This window comes from Platichthys flesus, chromosome 20, assembly GCF_949316205.1.
Source record: "Platichthys flesus chromosome 20, fPlaFle2.1, whole genome shotgun sequence".
Taxonomy (NCBI): Eukaryota; Metazoa; Chordata; class Actinopteri; order Pleuronectiformes; family Pleuronectidae; genus Platichthys; species Platichthys flesus.
The window spans coordinates 4134766-4160418 of NC_084964.1; the positions used below are offsets into that span (position 1 = coordinate 4134766).

The 25653-nt window shown below is 42.0% G+C and overlaps 1 protein-coding gene across 1 annotated transcript in view; it reads left to right on the plus strand.

The window, feature by feature from the left end:
- Positions 1-25653, plus strand: part of ca10a (carbonic anhydrase Xa) — a 244659-nt gene that overhangs the window by 94420 nt on the left and 124586 nt on the right. Inside the window, exon 3 of the mRNA XM_062413725.1 lies at positions 3978-4120. Coding sequence (XP_062269709.1) covers positions 3978-4120 — 143 coding nt within the window. The remainder of the gene's footprint in view (positions 1-3977; positions 4121-25653) is intronic.

Consider the following 25653-nt stretch of genomic DNA (forward strand, 5'->3'; position numbering starts at 1 on the left):
TGTGTGCATGTTCTGAAGATAAGGGGCGGAGCTTTGCAGAGACACTGTGATGGACTTGTACTGTAATCTACAGGGCGTACACTGAGTTCTGACGGGGGGAAGATGACAAAACGGATAGTTGAATCCTAATTGCCAAAGGCTCTTTGACAGAAGAAGCGGGATGAGGACCACCCATGAAACAAAAGCCTCCCCCCATCAGTTGCCCTTTTCACTACCACAATATACATCTTCTGTGTCGGACATCTGCAAAAGGCCACACCATATATCTCTGTCCACTTTTACAGCTTGCCAATAAGAAATGAAATTGCCTCTAACGCTTCTGAGCAGGCTAAGTGAAATATAGGCGTAGCAGTGCTATGGGAGGGTGTGTGTGTAGATTATTGACAAAGCTGCCTATGCCTCTGTCAGCAATGAGTGATGTCCCATGCCGCTGTAGTCGCATTCAGGAATCTATCAACAGCTAATAATTATGTGTACGTTTACGACAAGGGGCCCTGGTTTAATGGATCGACCCACTCACACTCCAATTCCCATTCTGCACATAGATTTCCTGTCATTTTCCTGAAGGAGTTTGCATCAGAAGAGGTCTATCTCACTCTCTTTCCGGCTCTCTCTCCCAGCGAGCCTCCCTCCATGAACAAACATATTTACCTCCCTAACTGAATGCTAGCTAAAACATTTTTTTAATACTGTGAACATCCTGTTATGCAGTTATATGTAGAGACATTAGGCTCTGTATGCAGGGACATCTATTTGCAGCAACGGAATACAATAGTCATAATTGAGTGAGTCAATTCTATTAAGTTTAAATTGTTGTTGTTTTGTTTATTAGCTCATAGTGAGCCCTTTATATTTACATCTAATGCAGTTCCTCCAGTGTCATATAACTACAGTAGCCCATTAGAGACAAACCAAGCACCAGCTCTGGAGAGGGCTTCTTGCATTTTAATGTCACTTCAAGGTCAAGAGGAGGATGAGGCGAGGGGCATTCAAATGGTTGCATTCTGCATTCTCAACACTAGAGACCACTAATTCTTTTAAAAATAATGTGGATATATGTTTCGGGTTTGATATGCTAACTGCTGTTTACTGTCCACTTCAGGCATGTGCTTTAACAAAATATACTGAAAACGTCTTTGACATGGTCCCTCGGTTCTTTTATTCTCTGTTGTATAGTTGAAATGACACATGTATTACCACTACTGCAGAAAACACATTGAGATGATTAATAATCGTTTGGTACATGCAGAAACCAAATACAGACACATTCGTTTCGTTTTTTCCGCAAATCTTTGAACTCTACATGGAGGGGTCATATTCTGTGGTGTTTCGAAACACTAGTGACTGGTGCTGCTATCCCCTTACTACTACAGCACACGCCCCAAGAGTCTGTAGACATTTGGCCTGTTCACACTACAAATCCGTTTCCGCTGCACATGCCACTGATATTGGACATTATACTGAACCGGGCAGAGTCACTAGAGACCACTTCTGCATCTCGGTCAAACATCGCAGGTCACTGGGCAGGACTTTGTGAACAGTCTGCCAAAGTCTGTCAAGCTGCTGAGCAAAATGACTTAGCGGAGAGATTGTTGAAGAACCCAGCAACCACCCATCTAGTCTCCTGCTGCTCCCGCTGCTGCCGCCACGCTCGGCTGGCATAAGTGAAGGCAGCAACTTGCAACCCCCCTGGTGAGTGAGCACTCTGTGAAAGTCAGCATAATTTCCAACATTGTGTTTGAGGTCAAATTTGGAGGCATCCCTCATAAGGCGCGTGTTTAACTCTGGTGTGGTGCAGGTCAATATATTTTTTAACTTGTGGCGGAGTCACAGTACAGGCAGCTCATAGAGAATTCTCACCTTCAGCAGCAATACCGAGCAAAGCTTTTTAATTGCAGTATGACTCAGTGTTGTGTGACTAAGGTCTTACAGTACGTCATAACTTATGTCACAGTCACCAAGCTGTATCTCTACTATACCTATTTTTCATTTCAGGTCAGTGAAAGAGAATGTCTGGATGGTTATTACAAGGTGATTTGAAACACAAGTGGTTACAGTGACCATGCAATGCCATTTTTAGCACTATATGGTGAGCTCTATATGCTTAAATTGTTTCCAAATCACTCCACACTATATTTGCATTATTCACAACACACATGCCAAGTGTGAAACCAATTAGAAAAGCAGTTCTCGTGATGTGCGGTCCCACACATAAGAGTAAGGCACAGATTTCTGTAATTAGTAGATGGATTAACACTGAATACATTTTGAATCCGACTGTTGGCAGTTGGTAGAATAACGCTACACAAATACATTATAATATATATAGGTGCATTTCCAATGATTATCCTGTAATAAATTGACATCCAGCAGGAATGAGGTACCATTAGTATTCATTTGGAGTTGTGTTTCTCTCCTGTAATCTTGTTATGTGGCTGGCTACACCACCTCCCGAGGAACACTACCTGTCTGTGTAGCTGCTCAATGCTCCACCGTGTTCACCAGCTGGTCTCCAACTTTGGCTCACTTGGTTTACTATTTGTCACTGAAAACTGTTGCGCCCTGCTGCGGTGGAGAGAGTGTGCACCGTGGAAGCAATGGAACGAGCTGGAGAGCCTACGATGCTGTGCAAAGCTGGGAAGATCTGCAGTCTGTTGGTTTTACCCGTGGTTTGTAGAAAAACGCGGATAAAAAAAAGGATTACGGGCGCAGATCGCTGAGTCACTGTTTGTCGAGCTTCTTCGGTCAAACGACACGTTCAAATCTGCACATAGCCTCAGCTGACAGATGTTGGTAGCAAAGGGTAATGAATACACTGGCACCTGTTCCACTTGACTCCATGCATTTATCTGAACCGCGTCACAGCGCCTTCTCTGTAGCATGAGCACCACAATCTCTGTTCCTCCAAGTCATGTAGGATTTGTTGTCTTGCTGAGTCTTGAGCTTTGAATGCACGCTGCGCTATGTCTGCTTCCCCTCTGATTCACACGGAATTTGCATACTTTCAAATTATCTCTGCTTTTGTTGGAAATCTCAGCAGAATTTGCATAGCACAGTTCCAGTGAGTCATCTCTGCATAATGCTGTGTTCCTAAATGGAGAATTCTGCTCCCGGCTGCAGCAGATAGTGTGGCAAAAAAAAGAAAGATGCCTCTTGCTGGAGTTGACAGTGATAAGCCTTCGCTTCCTATCCTGAGAAGGAATTGAATCTGTGGTCCCGGTGGCCAAGTCTTACATAAGAAAATGACTGGTTGCGATGCCTATCACTCCCACAGTGCTGACATCCTCTCACTGTGCCATCCTGTCCTCTCAGTCTTATAGTGCACGTGTGAGCTGATTATAGGCCGATTTCCCCTTCTCTCAGCTCTGTGATATCTCCTCCGTTCAGAGCGCGGTTTCGCTAAAAGTCCCTGCAGATTAGTTACGCTCCGGTAAGTTTCTTGATTCTCATCTGGGCACTTTCTGCTGCAGCGAGCGACCGGCAATTGATGCTACTGTATCTTCAAGATGGATCATACGAGTGCGTGGGAGCCTCATTGCTGGATTATTTGACTGAATTGAATTTTAATGGGTTCACATGTAGCACAATACAAGAAAGACGAGGGCAGCCTAATGGCGTTAATGCCAAAGCTAAGTAACTGAGAGGAGTTTTGGTTTAACTGGGATTACGTGAAATCCCTAAAGGGACACTCCACTAATTTCCCGCATCAAATCAATTCTCTCGCGATATGGTCTGAAAGAGTTTCAGATTTTTTATAGAAATATCATTTTAGTGTAATCAGTAGATTTAACAGGCCAAAAAAGCCTCACATCATTTCTACCGGGCTGATAACCTTCCTCCCATTGTTAGCTGGGCAGGTCTGAATTAAAAATAACAAGATAACAAAGTCCAAAGACCTCTCTATCGAAGGTCGTGCTATCTCTCTGCCGCACATGCTCCCCCCTTTTTAACGCCTCATTCTGTCTTTTGTGTTCCAGTGCCGTCGTTCTGGGGACTGGTAAACTCTGCCTGGAACCTGTGCTCGGTGGGGAAGAGGCAGTCCCCAGTCAACATCGAGACAAGCCACATGATCTTTGACCCCTTCCTCACGCCCATCAAGCTGAACACAGGCGGCCGCAAGGTAAGGACACACAAATGCAAACACGTGCATAGTCCCAACTGTCTGCTTGATAGATTGGGATCTTTTTTGAGCCTCGTTATGTGGCTGGCTTCTAAGATATTGCTCCTGTTGCCCTAGTGCCTGTCACTATTGTGTTACCTGTTGTTTGGCTGTCGTAATTTGATAAGGCGTGTCTCTCTGATCAATGCTCCTGACCGGGGCTTTTTGTTGGAAGACGATGTGAGCCATGTGTCTAGCGAGCGCCATCCTGGAGATAATAAACAGGACGATCCACCTATTCAAGGATGCACAATGGCCGTGTTCAGTGCAGGAAGACCCGCAACTTTATCTTTTGGGCTTTACAGATGAAATCCTGCAGCTTACCGGCGGATTAGTCAACCGTGCTGTTTATTATTTCCTCCTGTACAGTGGTGTAGCGAGGACTCACAAGTATTCCATCCTGTGCCATATGACGGCAGCTAATTGGGAAGCCCGCGCAGATGGGCTGCTTTCAAGTGTACAGTAGCATGGTGAGATTAGTGGTATGATTAGTTTATATGTACATGCTAGTAGCAAGTACAGGGTAAGCCTGAGGCAACAATCCAGTGTATAGGAACGCCTTGCATGCTACCACCTACAGAAGGGCGCAGCTGTTCTAATGTCTTCATCTTGATTCTAAAATAGACCCACGCGCTGTCCTGGGCCTCCTGTCTGATCAGATTTAGGTCCCTGGGCCTCTTACTGGAGGACGTAAGTCATTTAAGAATGAATGGTAGATCTGTCTCCGCTCCGAGAATATAATACAATTGGTAGGGAAACCTGCAATTTGAATAGTCACTCATACATTTTCTCTGTGGTATAATTTCAGCTTGAAATAAAAATTAGATTTAACAATTCCTCCTCTTGCAAGGGCTCCCCTGCTGCTGCCTCAAGGACTTCACTTTGAGAGCAGCTACCCTGCAATGTTTCCGCAATAAGGACATCAGTCACAATGGCACAGTTTTATTGCTCTTAGGATGAATCATAATGAAAATACAAAGGCGAGGAGACGGAGCAGGCTGGAGACTCAAAGAATGGAATAGCAAGAGATGTGCCACCTTGAAACTGTTCTTTTCAAACACAGAAAGTGACCAATGTTGACGTTGTCTCCCCGAGCTTTACCTCTTGCTGTTTCTTTGGCGGTGACAGTCACTTCTTCATCCACACAGATTAGTCTAGCTGTATCTCTTTAATGTCTGCAACTGGTTTCTTCGAAAAACTTTTAATATATATTCGCACAACTGGCAACGCTCTGCTAATATCCATGGCAAGTACATCACATTTCCTGCCTTTTATCGCTCCACAATAAAAGCCTCCCGCTGGTTCTCCGGTGGAGAGCTTTTATTGTAAAGCGGCAGCAGAAGGAAGCGTTTGGTTTGCACCAGCGATTTGTTCTTACGCTGAAAAGACAGCTCTGATATAGCTATTATAGAGCAAGCCCTTAAAATAGAAAACAAGCTAATATAGTTAATAAAGAATTGTAAAGATACAAGTAATGTGAGGTGAAAATATTTGAGCCATGTAAATGTTAGTACCTTATCATTGAGCACTAGAAAGGGCTTTAAAGTTCCAACCAAATCATATAGACCTCTCATTCAAGGCCCTACACGGTGTGCTGTAATGCTGTTTTGATCCATTCAGATCCATTTTGAACTGAGTTCTTGTCTTCTGAATTAATTTGGCCGGTACATTTAAAATAAGGTGTTGTAAATGTAACTTTAAGGCATTTTTATAATATATAATGATGCTTTCCTCTTTAGGAGACAGCATTTCTGGAATTGCGATAAATGCAAATGAGTCAGTTCAGGTTGATATTATATTATTGTTTGTTCAATATTAATGAATCAAACATCTTTTTAAATCGGTAGGTAGGATCAGGGCTCTAGATGTTGGGTGTAACAAAAAAAAAGAAACGAATATGAACTCACAATTTGTTTTCATTTTAGAGGAAACATCAAATACAATAGTTAAAATGTATGTATTCCTTGTATTTGTTGTCACAATCTTGTTAGGCTTGAGTAGCTGACACATTGACAGCTCACATTAACACCCACACAAGGCAAGCCCAAATTTCTCATTTGTCTCAGAGGAAACTTTCTCTCTCTTGCTTTATCTTCCCTCCCTCTCTCTCTCTCCCTCTGCAATGGCCTAAATGTAATCTGTTGTGTCTCCATCTCTCTGAGCACCTGAGCTGTCAGCCGGTGAACACGAAGCTGGCTTCACCTTGTCAGTGCTGATTCATCCCCGCTCTGTCTCCGGCTGTTTGGCAGCCAGTCAGCCTTGGCCAAACGCTACAGAGATCGGTAAAGAGCTTCCGCTTCCACTCGCCGTAGCTCAACTTGCCACCTCAACACGGAGAGAGCTTAAGGCCACTTTCTGCCCAGGAGGACAGCAAAGAGGAAGATTAACCCTCCCTTACAACACCCCCCTCTCACATCGCACACACACACACACACACACACACACACCAAAACTGCATAGGGGAAGATGAAGTCCTCTTTTAATAGATTTTTGTGCTGCCCTGTATTCTGGCTAATGAATAGTTAAAGGAAATTTAATTGACCTCCAAAGAGAAATTTTAATTAATGGCAGGGAGACATGCAAGGCTATGCACGATGGATTGAAGGCATCATAGTTATTAAAAAGGCAGTATTAATTGAATATTTACTCTGCCATAGATAAGCTGCAATTACTTGAAGAGATTTTAATGAATTTAATCACTTTGGAGGTGGAGAGGTGAGAGAAAGCGATTTTTGGAGTCCTCAGTCACTTCGTGAAGTGTTTCCAGCACATTTATGAATAGTGCTTATGGAACAGAATTAGATGTCCTTTGTCCCTTCTCGCCCGCTTTATTTCTGCTAAACGCACAGGGAATCTATTAGCACTGTGAAACATTCAGGGACATGGGCTCCTTCGCGCTTCTGTTCTGGTGCTTTGAAGTCAGATGCGTGCAGCAAAGCATTGTGAACATCAATGCCAGGTGGCAGGTTCCATAAAAAAAAGGGGTATTTAGCAATGACACATCCTTTAACTGGAATTCGCAGTACAGCAGAAGTCCTGTTTTTAAAGCGTTTAATCACATTCCTGTTGCTAAACAAGCCGCAGAAGATTGTGTAAGAACATGTGTCTCGTCTGAACATCAGGCCCACGTCTACTTCACTCTCTGTCTTGTTTCGTGTTCCTCTGTTCGGGAAAAAAAAACATGTTCCTGTAGTCCCGATCAACCCGATAAGCAAAATCTGACAAGCCTGTGTGTTGAATCCTGTGTGCGTGTGTCGTTCTACTGGCAGCTCCGAATCTGCCTAATTACAGGGAGTGTTAGGTAGAACAACAAACAGCAGGCTCTTGGATGGCAGCTGTACTTTCACTCCGGAGGGACAAACTACATTTTTCCAGCCAGCCATCCAATCAGATATCAATCAGAGAGCCAGCGTACCAGTCCCTAAATCTCTGTCGGCAAATGACTTTAATATCCTATGTTTGATAGCAGGTGTTTGATATCACCAGAGTGTTTGTGTTTGTGTGTGTCCTGTGTGTGTGAAGCTGTCTGCAGTTCAGTGCTGCTGCTGCTGCTGCTTTTGGGTCTTTTCCAGATCGGATCAGTGCAGATGTTTACAGGTACATACAAGTGCTCCTGGACCGATAGATAATACTTTTTGGCTATGATCACCTGCGGCAGATGGGCCTATGCCCTGTAACCTGTCTGCACACTTTCACCAGTGGATCCTCAAGGCTTTAGGCGCTGAATGTAGTTTTTCCTTTTTTGTCCTTAAAATAATTTTATAAGGTATAGTTTGAGTTCTGATTCCTGCTCTAAATCATTTGAACCTAAAAACAATGAACTGAGAGTGACAGAAATCAATTGGATTGTCTGCCTTATCGGTTTTAGTGCAGAATCACAGCTCACAGCTCTGTTCGGCTGCAGATTCGTGCTACTGCTATCTAACTGCAAAGCAAGTGTTGCATGTATTATGATACTAGCGATGATGGGTGATATCAGATGTGTATATCATAAAACTATTTTAAAAGGCTACCAGAACTTTTTATATTGGTGCAACTGTCCTTCAAGAACAGCACTGGATCTATAGAAAAAAGAACAAATCCTCCTTTCATGAAAGTTGTAATGTTCAGTGTGAATTTAACTGTTTCAGAGAGATGGGTTAGGGTTAGTGTTATAATATAATATAATAATTACAATAATAAAGTAATTGTGGGAGATCACGTTTGCTATTTAAGTAGACATTTTTTCTGTCAAGGAATCATTGTAGCAAAAAATGAAGAAAGGGCAATAACCACAATACCCAGCCTGCCCCAGACTGTCAAATTTAAGGGGTTCACTTTGAGTTTATGCCATCCGCCCATCCATTACTCCATTACTGCTTATTGATCCCAGGGAAAAGAGCTTGAGCCAATCCAAGCTGGTACTAGGTGAGGGGCGGGACACAGCCTCATACAGGTCCCCAGCATCTTGCAGGGCCAGCGTAGAGAGACAAACAACCTACGGTCAATTGAGAGTCTCTAATTAACCTAACACTGATCTGTAGGTCTTTGGACGTGGGAGGAAGCTGGAATATACAGAAAAAAGCGAGGCAGACACGGGGAGAACATGGAAACTCACTTTCATTAATATAAATGTCCACTTAGCCCCTCTGGTCTGGCTGTGCTCCCCTGGGTTTTTCAAACTGGACAGAATGAGCCCTGCCATAAAGAGAGGGATTATGAAAAACTGCAGAAAAGTGTATGCACACTCCAATGATGGAACTGAATGCCAGGGGCAGATCCAGGGGTGGGGCCAGGGGGGGCATCGACTCCTGCTGAAATGTGATGGCCATCTTATGTCTTTAGTCTTTTAAAATTAATACTTCTTCTTTGTGACTTATTATTAAAAACAACAACAACAACAATCATCATAATAAAATTTGTTGTCATTTTTATTCAAGCTAAGCTTATTAAAACCTTTTTCAAAGTACACAATGAGGTTAAAGCAAAGAACACTTTTCAAATGATGATTGAAAGATGTGTGGTTTTGCTCAAAGCTATAGAACTAACACTAAACAAGACTTAAATGTGCACCTTATGGAATAAGGAACTGTAAATGGGTGTTGGACATATAATCCCCCCCGTGTAAATTGTGGCCCCTTTATTGCCGCGTACTTACACAAATCCTAGATTTGCCATCAGTGAACCTGTAAATAACACTTGAAGCTCACTATTTGCTTCTGCTCTGCTGCAGTCAGTGATTCAGCTCTTCTTATTTGCTGCTGTCTCATACGGTTGATCACATTTCATCATGTAACTCTTGATTTAAATCCTTGACAATTTTCATTTTAAATTTTGCAGAAAATCTACTCAAATATAGTTAATAAAACCTGTCACTTCTGCGATTGACACACTGCCAACTGGTGGTTTTGATGCTGACTCATCTAATGTCCAGATATATGTCAAGTACTGCTCTTATTACAAAATATGAAATTCCCCCAATGGAGAGTAAGTGAGAGTGTAAAGTCCCATTCATACTCGTGTCATGTAGTAATGTTTGCTGCTGTACACAGCAGAATCAATGGCCTGACAAGTATAAGTCTTCAAACACAAGCTGATGTCAGCTGCAAAAGACAGAGAAGGCAGCTCAGTGATGTAAATATTCAATTATGCAAATAGTGGATTTCAAATTAACGTGACAAGAGTTTGGGTTGGCTGAAGCAGTGGAGTTGTCGCAGCATTACAAAAGAGAGCGGGCCCCGTGCGTGAAAGCTGCAATTACTATCATCTGACAGCGACCCCCTTCTCACACAGGCTGGGAGATTGCTCTAATTGCCTCAGCGATGCAGGGGAGAGGGATTCTTCTCATGCCCCCTGCACCACAGAGAGCTGGACGTGTGACAGCGATGTCGGAGCCAGCATCCATGGCATATCCATCTGTGAGCCTGAATCTCAATCACAAACCGCTCGACGGAGGGACTGAGGGGAGAGGGGAGGAGGAGGACAAGAGGACAGAAGAAGAAGGGGTGGGGCAGTGGCAATGATGACATGTTCAAGACATGCTGAAGGTGTGTCTTGATGGTTCACTCCAAAAGCAACAGTAGCATCCGAAATCTGTCAAAGCTAAGGAGGGATTTGGACAATCCCTCTTCGTCTTTGAGTTTCTCCAAAAATAGATGGATGAGAGGAGCAAAAATCAGCTTTAGATCATCAGCACATCGTAAAAAAAGAGTCCAGATTCGAATGGCAGCCATACCTGGTCCATACGTTCAGCACAGTTCTCCAGCTTGGGACACTTTTCCATCACAAGTTATACAGCCAAATTGCTTTTCTTGACCCCACAGCCTCTAAAGCGTGTATGTGTAGGTTTAAAGAATTGGAGCAACGCTGGACTGATGCACTGATTTATCAAAATAACCTGCATTGAAGCCCCCGAGGACATGAGTCAGTATTTGACAATTCCTTCGATCAAGTTAAGAATCACCTGATTCACTCGACAAATGATTGGTTTAGTCCTTGTTACTCATGTGAGAAAGTAGCACCCTGAGGCAGACGGAGAGAAAAATAAAGATCTTTAGGTAAGAGAGTATTTTATACTACATTTTTGATATTAAATAATATAAAAAAAATTGTACAACTATCCTCGGCCTCCCCGCCTCTATACTATTTAGAAAATCCCTTCAATCATCCCATCATAGATCAATACACACACTCGATGACAAAATGATATGAATAGTTTTACAGCGATTTAGCAGCAAGAAAAACAAACAAAGCTAAAATGTTCCTTGAACAGGTGGTGCTCTTGTTCTCAGAGTGTCATAATCCTTTTTAGCGTCTGCTTACAGGGAAGGTGTTTGTCTTCAGCACACAAGCTCCCCTCGCCTGAAATTGATTTAGCACAGTCTGTGTTTCAGTAGGTACATCTTGTTGCCTTAATTTCACCGACATTTGATAATGTGACAACATTCGTGTTTGTTTATGCGCCAGGAAACATTTAGTTAAATGGGCCACTTTATAAATACTGTGTCCTTTTTTAAAGTTCAAGCTGGGCGGTAGCTGTGATTTATCATCTGTAAATCCAGTTAATAGACCAAAAGTAATGGTGTTATATTTTATTTACATTTTTTGGAAAGAGGTTCCCTAAATAGCTGAACATGGCGGTTTTAATTAACAAACAAGAGCAACTAGTGGATTTATCAGGAACTATTTTTAGCTTCGTATTAATACAAGTTTGAGTATTTCCACAAGCCGGATGTTAACTGCTGTAATTCATAGCCTGGTCAACACACATACAGATATAACTGTTTGGGAATTTAAACATATATGATCACAATATAACAGCTAATAGTGATGTTTCAATATGAGCACATAACATAACCAAACAATTTCAGAATTACTTTTTTTTTATTTTCTGAATATGATTAAGATTAAGATGAATCTATTAGTCCCAAACACATGCACAGACATGCAAAGGCACACTCATGCAGGTAGGGAAATTTAACTTCTGCTTTTGACCCATCTGGTGCAGGACACACAGAGCAGTGAGCGACCATGTACGGCGCTCGGGGAGCAGATGTTGGGGGAATAAGGTGCCTTGCTCAGGGGCACTATACAGGGTAGGGAGACTCTTGGATTTTTGGACAGATCAATCCAGTTTCGTCTTTTGTTGTCTCTTCGTGGAGTCGAACCAGAGACGAACCAGAGACCTTCTCTGCCCATAGTCCAAGTTTCTGCCACTAGACCACCGTCTCTACAACCAATCATTCATTCTATTGGACAAGATCTACATTGGTGGCAGTTAATTGATCTTAAATCCAGTTTTCGGTTACTGTTTCTGAATGTTAGCCTGAATGATACACACAGATGACACTTTATCTGCTTTGACTTACCATCAGCTAAGAAATCAGCACGGCCAGTGGATCTGATTTGTCTTTTACTGTCGCCCTTGTCGTTGCTGTAACTGATGGTCACACACGACACATAACCCCCTGGTTGATGTATCTGTTATAACAAAAGCTATACTGTCCATTGACTTGTATTTCAGGGATTACAGGGTGTGACATTTGGACTGTTGCACTGAAGATATGTTTTTCTTCATATCTTTGACTCAGAGAACAGAATAAGTGGATAATCTCTGGAAAATGAGAATAAAATCTGTCACAACACTCTGGGGTCAGGATCAATAGATGGCTTTGCTGTAATTGGAATTTGCCAACTCCAATAAGTGCATTCAGTCTTCAATTACTCTCAAGCCTCTCCTTCCCAGTGTGCTGGTGCCGGCTCTACGAGTACAGCTGCTGTGTCAACAATTGTTTGTTCCTCCAGTCATATTCAATCACTCCCTCCCCTGACTTTGTGTATTAGTATCGAATATTAGATGCGTTTGGAAGGCAGAGAGCAGCGGCTCACCTCGGGGAGTGGACCTGGACTTGATTTGAAACTTAATTTAACAGAAGAATGAAACTTATGATTGTGTGTTCCCCGCCTGTATTTGTTTCGTGTATCCTCGCCGACAGGCTTCAATCAGCTGCATGGTCCCCCCCCCCCCCCCCCCCAGCTCCGTGTGCCGCGTGTATTTCCCTCCTGGGTTGTTTTTCGGCCTCAACACGCCGCTGTCACGCCTGTGAATCCTCTGGCCTGGTTAGAGGCATTGGATTAGAGATATGTGTGTGCTCACAGATTGAAAGGGCGGACGTCGCTGTGTGCATAGGGTGTGCGCTGCAGCATATGGCAGGATGATTCACAGGGAAATGGGTCAGACCCGGTAGTTTTACTGCTGCCGTCTCACAGCATGGACATGCAAGCGAAGGGAGGACTCTGAAACTGCACAGCATGATGCACGGGGCTGCCACCATCTTAGCGTTACAAATAGGTGTCATACTTCTAATGAAAGGAGCAAAAAAAAGGCTATTACAAGGATTTCCTGTTATTGCTACGGGAAAAACACATTCCCACTTTATTAATTTGTGTTTTTGGAACGTGTGGTTTTCCCGGCCTCAGCAACTTGTTTCATAACTTCTCCGTCTTTTCTGCCCATCGATGGTTCATCTCTCACAGAGCCGCTAATGACCTCACCAGGGAGACGGCTCCGTGGTCTTGTGCCGTCTGGGGTTCTCTGGGGTTCTTTTTAACTGATCTTGAAAAAAGTTTCTTACAGCTTTAGTATTTATATATTAACCCAAAGAATCAAATAAACCCGAAGACAATTATCACTCCACTGCAGTTTCTCTCAGCTCAGCAGAAATTATGGAGCCTTTAGTTTCATCGTTTTGTTTACACTCCCTCAGCTCCCCTCAGCAGCAGATTGTGTCTCTCACCTTTTCGATTGCAAATGTTATTGCATTACTACACAATGTGATGTATTTTCTGACTACAAATGTCTTGATGATGTCTTTTTGTATCATATAGCGTAATTATATCTTATACGGCTATAAGCTAGAGGTTATATCTATATTCCTGTAGGATGCAGAGATACATGGAAGGATGCATGGCAACATTTTTGATGCCATCTTCATGAATTCCCTTATCAGACATCATCTAGTTATCTTACATACACACACACTATCCGGACATTACATTGATTTACAGTGATTTCCTGGAGATTTTAAGGTTTTTAAATTAAGCAGGACACTAGTATTGTGCCGCAAATGTATCAGGGCCAACTCTACATCCAAGATATCTCCTCTGACTATACTGTGCAGTTTTACATTCATCCATTCACACACAGTGCATCTATGTGCAGCACGTTTCTCTATGAGAAGGGGTAATTTGGGGTTCAGTATCTTGCCCAAGGACACTTCTGCACTCGAAATGAGGAAGAGTAAAAAGAACTGCCGATCTGCTGGTTATAGGATGACCGCTCTAACCCCTGAACCAGAGCCGGCCACATACTTTAACATAATCTAACCTAACCTTAAAACAAGTCTTCACCTTAAAATATAATGATGTCCAGTTCTGGACCTGTTTTTTTTCTCCGTAATTGACACAAGTCACTTTATAATATGACTGAGTAAATAGATTTATGTCCCCAAAACATGAGTAATACCTGGACCACACAAACACACACACACACAGGAGGGAAATAAACCCTGTTTGCACGGCTGTGCTGCCAAACAGGGTAAAGAATGCTATAGTGACTCTAGGTCTGCTGGATGCGTTCGGGAGCTATATGCCAACATATTAGCTATCAGCTTTCTAAGATATGTCAACTTGTTTTGTTGTACTTCCCCCCCAAGGCAACATAAAATAAACTGATTTGTTAATTTGATGTCTCACTAAAATGGCCATAGTTCAAAATTGTTACGAAAATGTTCAATAGGTTTCCATAATAAATCCAGTGTTTTCAGTTTAACAATAAATATGTACTTATAGCAATATACCATTTTTAAATTAGAAAAAAAAAATTAGTTGGAAATATGGATTGAATGGATCTGCCAGTATTGGCAAAGCAATTCACAGGTCGGCCTCTAATAGAATATTAAGCTCTCTTTATACGTAATGGAAATTACAGAGGAAACCCTCATACCACGGGTCACTGGCTCCATATAATTCCTCCAAATACTACCTGTGCAAGATGTATGGGTCCGATCTCACCAAATCAGGCTGGTATAATTAATGAGGTCGAGCCAAGGTCCACTGGGACTGTGTGGGTCTTTGTTGCTGATGAAGACGGATTATTTAACCTAACAAGATTACTTGGCTTCTCAGAACTTAAAAATGCAAATCAGTATTTAAGAGTGCAGTAACTGTTCGGCCCGTCACACCAGGCCTGGCAGCCCTTATGGGGGGGGGGGGGGGGGGGGGGCTGTGTAAGCTGAGGGAGGCAGACTGGCAGATGAGATGAAAGAAGAAACAAGAGCATATGTCCCCGCTCCGGAGAGACAAGTCCACCCACCCACCCACTCAGCTCAGCAGGTTGAAAACAGGACTAATGTTCTTTGAGGGCGGGAGAAGCAGAGAACAAGCTCAACAGTTAAATGTAGCATCCACAGCAATGAAAAGATTGATGGATAAACATGCTACTGCTAATAATGACATATCACAATAAAGTCCTCCCACTGGCTAAACTGATTAAGGACATTAGTTAAGCAAGTGAATAGGATGGAGCCCTCGAAACATTTAAAGTTAAGGGTCTGTCTTAATTTCACAGCGGGCTCTGGGGCGCTCCACTGACACTGGTGTCCCCTCAGGGACTGCTTCTCTAACACGACAGTTGCAACCAGAGAACATCCACTTGCAACCGGGCAGAACAGGAAAAGGCTCCAGCCAGTGTCCCCCTGTAACAGTATTTAATCTTTACTCAAACAGATGAAATGGTGAACAGGCAAAAGCTTCTATGGATAGTAACAGTTAGTACTTTGGATAGTGTCACGACGATAATGTGACCAATCTAAGTGCTCAACATAGGGTATTAGGTTGAAAATGACACATTACCGAATTTACATTTTGTAAAATACCCCACAGAGAAATCCATGTGTTTGCTATGATGTTCCCTGACAGGTCAAGTGCTCATCCATTACCGGAAGATCTCTGCGCGGACTGCGTTCTAGTCTATGCAGTGAATTGCTCTGCTGAGAACACTTTTGATTATGGACATCATTATTTGATATTCATTGGTGAATCATTCAAATGGTTTTCATGAAGTTGATCACCATTCCATTTTTTAAAGGGCCACCGCCAATTTCTCGCATAAATGTTAATTTGCTTCACATTGCTGGGTCTATGCATCCGGTCATATAATCGTAAGTACTACTGTGCATTTAGCATTATCACTTCTATAGCACTGTCACTCACTGGCGGACTCACGATTGTCAGGTTGTTAATGGGTTCAAATCAATTTCGCAGAGCTAGAGAACATGTCTCTTTATTAAACTAACTCTTTTGCAAATCCTGACGCCGACATCATTCCCGATGCAACTTTACCGCTGACTTGTGGGTGGAGACTCCGGTGTTCGCTAGTAGCAGCTAATGTTGCTTCGAGGCACGGCCGTCAAGTAGAGACACTGGAGCTACTCCCATCTAACTCCACACACCACAATATATAAAAAAACAAACATATTTCATCTTTCAAAACATTTAGACCAACAGGGTCTCAAGTGATGCCACTCAATTGAATTCATCAAATACATTTTTCAGTCTTCAACCAGCTTCCATTTACAACAGAGTATAAAAAAGCCTGAGATCTTACAGTCCTGGTTTGAGAAAAAACTCTTTAGCATGACACACAGGCCAAAGTTATGACTTCAGTCTCATAATAGTTATATGGTTATATTCTTTATTATCCTGGTATAACAACTTTATTTTGTTAACTTACAACTTTATTCTCGTTAACTTACAACTTAATCCTCATGAAATTTAGACTGTCTTTTTTTACTCCTGATATTATAACTTTATTCTTGTAAATATACAACATGTTCTTGTTATATTTCCGGACGTTTTAGAGATCACTCGAGTGATATTGGCACAAATCATAAGACAAGGGCACAAGGACAATGTTGATTGATGTGTTTTCACGAGGTAACAAGCGAGTTAATCATTTAACTCCACGCGTGTGTTCATTGTTTGCTCCTCAACCTTTGCGGAGTCATTCATTTGGCGTCCCCTCATGTTGTGATACCACTCACGTGTGGCCTGCGTGACTCTCATCTGAATCTACATGTTTTTGGCTATTTATCTCTCATCCATCACAGCGGCTGACGGCGTGCCCAAAGCCCCCACTCCTACTGTATATCTGTCAGCGAGGGCCAGATGGATGATAGTCCACCTGCCGCTCCGCTCCTCCACTCACACCCCGCTCTCTCTCTCTCTTTCTCCCACAATCCCGTATTCTCATCAGCCATCACTCTCGGCCTCTGGGGCTTTTCGGACCCCGATGGGGGAGTGATGATAGCCCTGTTTGTATGGGCATGGTATTTAAGTAGAGGGAGATACAGTAGATAATAAGAAGCCATTTTCCCCCAATGGCATCTGTTTTTGTTTCAGTCCTGTTCTGGGTATTTGTCAGATAGTGGGCATTACAAACCTGATAGCAGCCAGTAGTTAGTCACAGTCCCCAGGTGCAGCATTGTCTTTTTGTAGAGAAGGTGAAATGTTTTGAAAAAAAGAAAGAAAGAAAAGCTCTACTTTTCCCCCAGCACTTTCTGGCTAACCTTTCTTTTACTTTTTGCCCACAGCTGCTGACAAACAAGTTAATCTGCTCAAATCCACACAGTTAATACACTGCATTAATTCAATTGCTGTTTGCCAGAAAACCTTTTTCTTGTTAGCTACAGGCTCTGCTGTTGAACATGTGTATGTGGAATCAGTCCCAATCACATCAGTGGGGAAATTACCTTATGTGTGGTTGTTTGGATGCACTAAGAATAGTCGTATTCCCCATTTGAGATGTTTTTGTGTATGGGTATGTTATCTTGGTTCCTGATGTTTTTTTTTTTTACATTGTGTGATAAGTAGTCATTCGGAGCACATCAGTAATCCTTCAGAAGTGGCTACAGTCAGACATCATCACATAAATTATATAGCTGTGGTGCTCCATCCCAATCGGTGCAGCTTCAGTATCAGGGCCAATTATTAAACTGATCAGCAAAATGAAGCCTCGTCAGTCATCTGACTGTTTTAGTTAAAATGAAAAAACATAATCTGGAAACACTGGAACCTTGCCAAAGCATAATGCTGCAAACAGGCGTGAGCTAACATCAAAAACTGTATAAAAAAATGATATTCACATTTACAATGCTGCTCAAATCCAGCAGATATAGTACCAGAAGCCATTAAAAGGAAACTGTAGTGCAGACTTGGTTTTCCAAATGCAGGCTATTTTACTTTTACTCATTTTAACGTTGCCTTACTTTAGGCCACTTTTGGTCTCAGCTGCCTTTTGAGCAGGAAAATAAAAAGGGCCCGTTCTCCCCCGGTGAAATTCATCATGATAAAATATTCGGTTGTAGAAACACGGTGAGGTCATTATTTCTCGCAGGGCAGGTTGGTCAGCTTCTTTAGCTGCTGAGCCAACTCCTCAAGCCCCTTTCATTTTGTCTGTGAATGTGTGTATACTCATCTCCTGTATACTCATCTTTGACATGATTCTTCTGCCGGGATTTGATTCACTGAGCAGCAAAGATAACCTTTCTTGAGGCCGGTATCAGGGCATATTTTATTAGATCAGTAAAACTATAAAGGAGACCTGATGAGATGCAGATATTAAGTTTACTGTACTTTCCTGCATCGGCCTCTTCATCCTGATGGTGTTGGCTCTTATTTACAACAGCCTACAGCACTAGAATATCACTGCATGCGCAAGTGTGTGGTCCAGTGTCACATGACCAAAACTCACACCACGATAGAAATAATTTCATATCGAGATAACGTCAATTGTCTTTGCAGATGTAAGCGGGTTCCTCCATCCTTCTTTGAGATTCGTTGCCATATGATGCATTCTGGGAAAAGCTTCTTGGAGCCAGAGGATTTTGTTGCTCTATTTCTAACCTCTCTGTAGTTTGACATGATTCTTGTGTAAATAGTAAAGCAGGTTTGTAGTGATCGAGTCTGTGAGTATGATTTTAATATCCAGGCATAATCCAGCCTGGTATTAATGAAAGACATATAATTAACACACGAGTCACACGCCAACTCCCATATCCTGGTACTTGTAGGGATGAAAACCAAAAATAGTTTCCCTGTGTGTAACAAAAAAGGTAATAAACGCTTAAAAGTGGGGTGATCTATTTTTAATGCAATACACTGTTGGTTTAAATGTTGCAAATATCTCATCAGCTGCACATTCTGTGTGTTGACATGTTCTCTTTTAGATACAAGCTTCTTGTTTTGTATCCTGTCCTGCGTCACTATCACTCTCCTCCATGTTTGTTCATGCGGCCTTCATGCAACTCCCCAATGCAAAAAATAATCCTGATGACAAAAGACATATTGCTGAAAAAAAAACGATAGCATTACATGAAAGGACAGATGTTTCATATTCCATCCTCACACAATATATATCATAATATTGCACAGCCCTACAAGTGTGTGAGTGAAAACATGTTTGGACCTTTTTCTGACTTCCTGGTTGGCAATTGCTTAGATTTCCACAGCTCTGACTTTCTCTTAGCGTTAACACGGAGCCTGGCAGGTCACAGCTTCTCATTTTCGCCAGTTAAAATGACAAACGTTGCTGGCGGCAGGTCATATCTGCTATTAATTATTAATGTTAATTCCCTGCGTAACCTGATCGCAGGCCAAAATGAAACTTTGTCTGTTCAAAGTGTTCTCTGCAGCCCGGTGTCTGTGATCAGTCAGAGATCATTTGTCGGGGAAGGAGCTTTCTTTATCACCCCTGTTCCGTCATGTGTGGACATTGTTTTTCTGTAGTTCCAACTTTAAAGTTTAGAGTAAAAACTTTTTCATAACAAATAATTTATTGAATATCATCGTTTTACAGTCAGTATTTCATTTAAGTTGCTTCTGAAATTTATGAAAAATGTATTTAATAGGCTCTTACTAGGCTAGATACATATTTATGCATATGTTATTAACATAGCTAAAAAATCTTCTCTTACAATCAGATTGAAATTGATAGCAACAGAATCTTGATATTGTTGGATACGTCATTTAAAATGACTACTATAGAACTTGTGGACAAATTGATGTCTGCAAGTCGTTAATCATCTATAGATACTTATAATGGTTAAATAGGAGCAGTCTGTGCAACACACACATTCAGCTCACTCAGATGAGTGCACCCCCCTGCCAAGGCCCAACAGTCCATTAAAAGCAATCAAGCTGCACCAAGTTCCACACACTTGGATATCAGGTCCCTAAATGCCCCTAAAAAACAATTTCCTCAAGATTTCTGTATTATTCTCTGAGAAATTAAGCAAAAAGGATGAAAAACGCCCTATTTTTAAAGACTTTAAATAAAGTTCCTGGATCCAGGTTTCTTTCTTGGCTCATGTCCAACCCCTTCACAAAATGACATGTAAATATGTGGAGTGTCCTTTCTGTAATCCTGCAAACAAACAAACAAACAAACAAGCCGACCAACTTCCAGAGGTGAAAACATGAACTCGTTGTGTCAAAACTGTTGAGCATATTTTCATTTGCATTTAAAAAAGGTTACTGTGTAATTTTAATCAGAGCTAATAGCCAGTCTGCTTGGACCCATGTGGGTATTACACATATTAACCCAGACATTTTGTAATAAGATTGAAAACCCCCGTTGACCTGGTAAGACTGCATGTACAGCAATCAGAGTGACGGCAGGTCTCCGATACATGTACCTCATTCCACCAGTAAAGCGCTAAAGGAGGAGGTAGTGTTTTACTATTAAGTCATATTTCCTAGACCCCAGGATTTTTCCTGACAGGAGAATTGCCATATCGCCTCAGCCTTCAGACAAAAAAGCTTGGGTCAAAATAGTTCCTCTACATATGAAGTTTAAATAACTTGCTTAAAGTGATCAAGTTATACAGTTACAGTGTTAATTTTTGGTCTTTTCTTACATGTTTGTATATTAAAAAAGTTTGTTTTCGGCTCTGCCAGTAATTCACTGCTCTCTATCCGTCTATCATTGCCGCTGTACACTGCGCCATCCAAATCGAGCAAAACTGATCGCGCCCGATCATCTCCTCCGGCTCTCCATTGCCTAAGTTTACTATTGTTTTTACCCAGTCTGAGTGTATACATGTGTCCCATGACGCTGTGTTTGTCAGCACAAGACACGAGCAAAATTAATGAATAAATACGCAGCTTTGAAAAAAGATTTTAATAATTTAGGAAAAGTATCAAATCAATATGTGGAGATCGGTGTCGATATTGTGACGTCACTTCAAACAAATCACCGTTTAAACTGCAGCGAATCAGAGAAGTCAGCTGATTCTGTGTCGGAGTGTGTGTGTGTGTGTCCGAGAAAGAGAGAAGGAGAGAAAGAGAGAAAGAGAGAAAGAGAGAAAGAGAGAAAGAGGAAGTTAGTGTGTGTGTGTGTCTGTGTGTTCATGTGCAGAAATGAGTATGTAATGTGATATAGCCCTTATCTCAAAAACCGCCGTTACCATTTCCTCCTGTTCTTGGACTGTCATACAGAAGCAACGCAATACGTTCATAGAAATCAATGGCTTATCACGATACACCCGATGTCATGTCTTTGCCTTCAGTTGCCATAATGGAAATGGAAAAAATTTCCCTCACCTCTTTCGACCCGTAAGTTGTTTTTTTACTTGTATTGGTTCTTCCCTGAGTGTTTGTCTAATGTTTCATTGAACAAAATCAAAGTGCCTTCATCTTGGCTGCACATGAGGACAAACATTACGGTGGTAAGTTACCTCCAAGGTCACCTTCCATCTCCCCGGAATCCTTAGGAAGCCATCCCAGCTCTACAGAGTTGCATTTAGCAATACTGATGACATAATGATGCATCTGGCAACACTATCGGAGCTGTAGGGATGCACTTAAGGGACTGACACACTGCTGAAAGGGTATTAAATATGAACGCTGCTGTATTGCTAAAAATAATGACATTCCCATTTACAGTATAAAGTATCGACGGGAGCTCAGGTTTGAGGACTAACACACGGCTCTTACATGCATTACCCAGTTCTGAACATATTGCAATTGTTGTGTTCGAGGAACGTTTAATAGAATGGAACAGAGCTGAAGTCTGTCCAAGAAACACGCACAGTGTGTGAACATACAGAGCTGCTAAGGTAAACAAAAAACAATCATAATGTAGGTTTATTTTTGCCAGACTCATTTAGAATCTCCCAAACACCTCCTCCTCTACGTTTCTTCTCACACTATTTCTCCTTCTCACTCTTTATTTTCCATTTTCCAGAATAATTACAAAATTTCCACAGGCCTCCTGTGTTTATCAGTCACGGCTCCTGTGCTGTCTTAGTGGATGGGCGTTCAACCCCACCCCCCCCACCCCCCCATCTTCTCTATCAGTCCAATAGTTTCCAATTTTATAAGGTTAGCGCTGACGTTGATTGAAACACATTGCGGCGGCTCTCCGAATCCAATTGCGTGTGTCCATCTTTTTTCAACCCCTTATGCATGAGCAGAGAGCGGGTCACACCCGATGCTTTTATCTCTGCCAGAGTTTCACCATAACTGAAACGCTACATGTTATGCCTCTGTAAATGCACATCCACTCGGGTGTTATCTGCCTTTCCTTTTTTCTCTTCATCCAATCCACCTGACTTCGCCCGCTCCCTCGAGGTGCTCTCAGCTTAGCGAGGAACAAAATATGTAAAAATTGGAGTTCCACTTTTTTGTACCGCGCCGGCTTTTGACATCTCGCAGCAGCCCTTAACAAGCGCTTTGTGCTTTCAGAATCATTTTACAATGCACGCCAGCTTTAATATTTATTCAGCAAGTGATTATGGACAATAAACTCCGGCAGCTTCAATAGACTTTTCGAGTGGATAGAGTGTTGTACTAAATGGGGCTGTGTTTTCGGGGCAAGAGAGCAATACTCAGCTTGATTAAGATGTAGAAAGCCGCCGCTCTAATCAGCACTCTTTCCAACCCTCCCTCCTACTCTCCGTCTCCGGTTCTCCTGCTCCATCTTCATTCATTCTAATGATGCCCAACCTGAACTTCTCTTCCCTCCCCTTTCATTTGAGCACCGGCGATTATGGCAGACAGTGAGTTAATGAACAGCAAATGGAAGAGGAGAATGGTATTAATCATCCCCGGACCCACCGTGTGCTTTATTATCATTCTGTTTCTCTCATCTAGGAGTAACCTTTCTGCTTTCGCCACCTCATTTCCCGCTGGCTGCCTGATGCTCCTGAGCTTCCACCGGTCATAGAATATTTCTGGAACATTAAGAAACGTTTAACAGCAAAGTCGAGGAATCTGATAGCTCGTCCTGGCAAGTCTGGGTATTGAAGAATTTTGATGAAGCCGGGCTGCTCATCTCAGTAGAATCTCCGAGGGTTTTACATTAAAGCTGCGCAGTGCATGATTAAAAATACACTCATCGTGTCAGCCAAAGGAACAAGTAGGACACGGCAGAGAGGAGCGTCTCATCCTCTCTTTTCTTTCTGGATATAATTAATGCATTAATCAAAATGAAAATAAATGTTTTGGGGATATTCTCTCTCCTCTGTATGTGGGACATGACAAACTAAAAGGGACACATCAATAATGAACTTCTTTTCACATCTTACCCGATTTTTTGTTCAAAATTAAGCTGCGCAGTTCACATTGTGTTAGGTAATGTCAGAGTGCGATGTCACACACAAGGTGATTTAGAATTTGTTAACATTAGAATAAACCATTCTTAACTCAAGGCACATTTGGTCGATTTTATAGTAAAGGCTAAAAAAAAAAATTGTGAAACAATGGGCAAGACATAAGCATTTTGTCAGTTCTTGGTAGATGAGTTTCGTTTTCCATGATTGCAAATGAGAGGAGAGCAGATTCACAATGGTCTGTCTAAGAGGGCCACTCTCGCTCTTATCACCAAGGTCCTTCAGAGCTGAATCTAATACTCACTCTTCAGTATGTGTCCATACGTATGTGTGTGCCGCGGTGAAAACCTGCACAGCCTTATGTGTGTCTAAATGTAGCCCGCCAGCCCTCCATCTCCAGGCCGGGGAGGTGAAGGATGGGGTCAGGGAAAGAACGAGGGGCCTCGAGGTGGACGTGATCCTGCTGCTAATAACGGCCTGGAAGACTCATATCGGCCTCAAATCTATAACCCTGCCCTGCTCCAGCTCCTGTCCTTGGTTGGCTTCCACCCCAATATCCCATTTTCTTTTTTGGCATAATGACACCCTACACGTCTTTCCATCTAAGGTTCTGACTGTTTTCTGTCTCTTTACATCTGGCTGAAACTGCCTTGTGCCTATAACTATATATGACATGGATTATATATGTATATTTGACTTAGCTTTGATCTTATATCTTACATTGCTTTCTGTTTTAATCTGTGATTGAGGCAGTACATCAACGAAATAGCTGAATATATGGGAAGGGGAGAATCCAATACAAGAAGCCTCTGCCCGTCTTCCTCCAAGTTGCTCCTTGTGACTTTTACAAGCCACGGTAGTGTCTCATTTTGAATAACGTTAATTTGAATGTGTTAAAAAAATATAGCCCTAACCCTAACCCTAACTACATGATCTGTAATTAGTGATGGATAGAGCAGTGGGACCAGCCCTACTCTGTTTAAAATGTGTGATTGCATGACAGGAAGTCAAACACAGGTTAAGCTATAGGATTTTAACTGTGGTGAGAACTATTCATTTGTAATTTTGTCTTCACGTTTTCAGAGAGCAATACTAACTAGTTTTAAAGGCTACTCACAACATATCTAGAAGAGTAAAGTAGGTGGGTTTGCATTATTGCTTTCACTTTATCGGTGACCATGGAGCAACACGACATGAAAAAGTCTTGCACCAAGACACATTTTAATGGAACAGACTGCGGTACTTTGAGAGACTGATCTTTTCAAGGCCTTCAAAATAACATACCTCTTGACAGGGAGAATCTAATGCAGAAATGTTCAGGAGTTGTATTATGGGTCGTGTAGGATCCGATCTTTACGGAGCTTGACCTCTAGTGAGGACTAAATGTCAGTCTACTTTTACTGCCTCCTCCAGTTGCATGGAGGTAGAATAGTAAATGGGTGGTTTAGTAGCGTCAAGATGCTCTGAGAGGAGTTTGGCTTCCAAAGCTTTATTTAGTACAACAATTTAAAATTATTATCGTTATTTTATTACTCCTCAGCCCCTGACTCGAGGGTGGTCAGTCGACTGACAACCCGAACTACCTGTAGGGGTGGTTGGCTCATAAAAATGCTGCACACAGCTGTTCACACACACTAACAGGCCTGTCCAAACATGGCCTTAATCATAACACAACAGAGAACACACAAAAACTACAGAAAAACAACCATGATACTATAATTATAATTTTGTTGTAGTTTAGTATTGTCCATAGCCAGATATATCATTCAAATTAATCTCTATATAAACTGTAGAACTGAGGAATCGTTTCATTGTCTAGGAGCAGAAGACTCAGATGTGTGTGTGCGTGCGTGCGTGCATGTGTGTGTGTGTGTGTGTGTGTGTATGGGGAGTGTAATGAGTTACTGACTTCTACATTATTGCTGGTGTGTGTTGAATTTACATTAGGGAAATATTTACTGTTTAATTTCACATCAACTTCAAACTCTCCTAATGAGTTGGGTTTAACTATGGAATGGGCCGCTTGGAGAACATCCTCCACATTCAGGCGAGATTGGAATATTAATTTCTAATGTTCATCGGTGCAGGGAAAGTCTATTGGCAAAAGTAGGTTAGAGCCAAACAGTATTTTTGTATCCATGGCAGCCGTGGATGGTTGTGGATATTCCCTCTCAATTCTGAATAAAATCCTCTCGACTGCTGATGGATGTTTATTTTTACCTCTTCTCTTACCGTCTCTGCTTTGCCTTTGGTCAGCACTACCCAATATTTCCAAAACCTCATTCTGATGTAATATTTTTACTTCAAAATATAATATCTTTGATATCCTCGGCTTTCAGGGGAGTT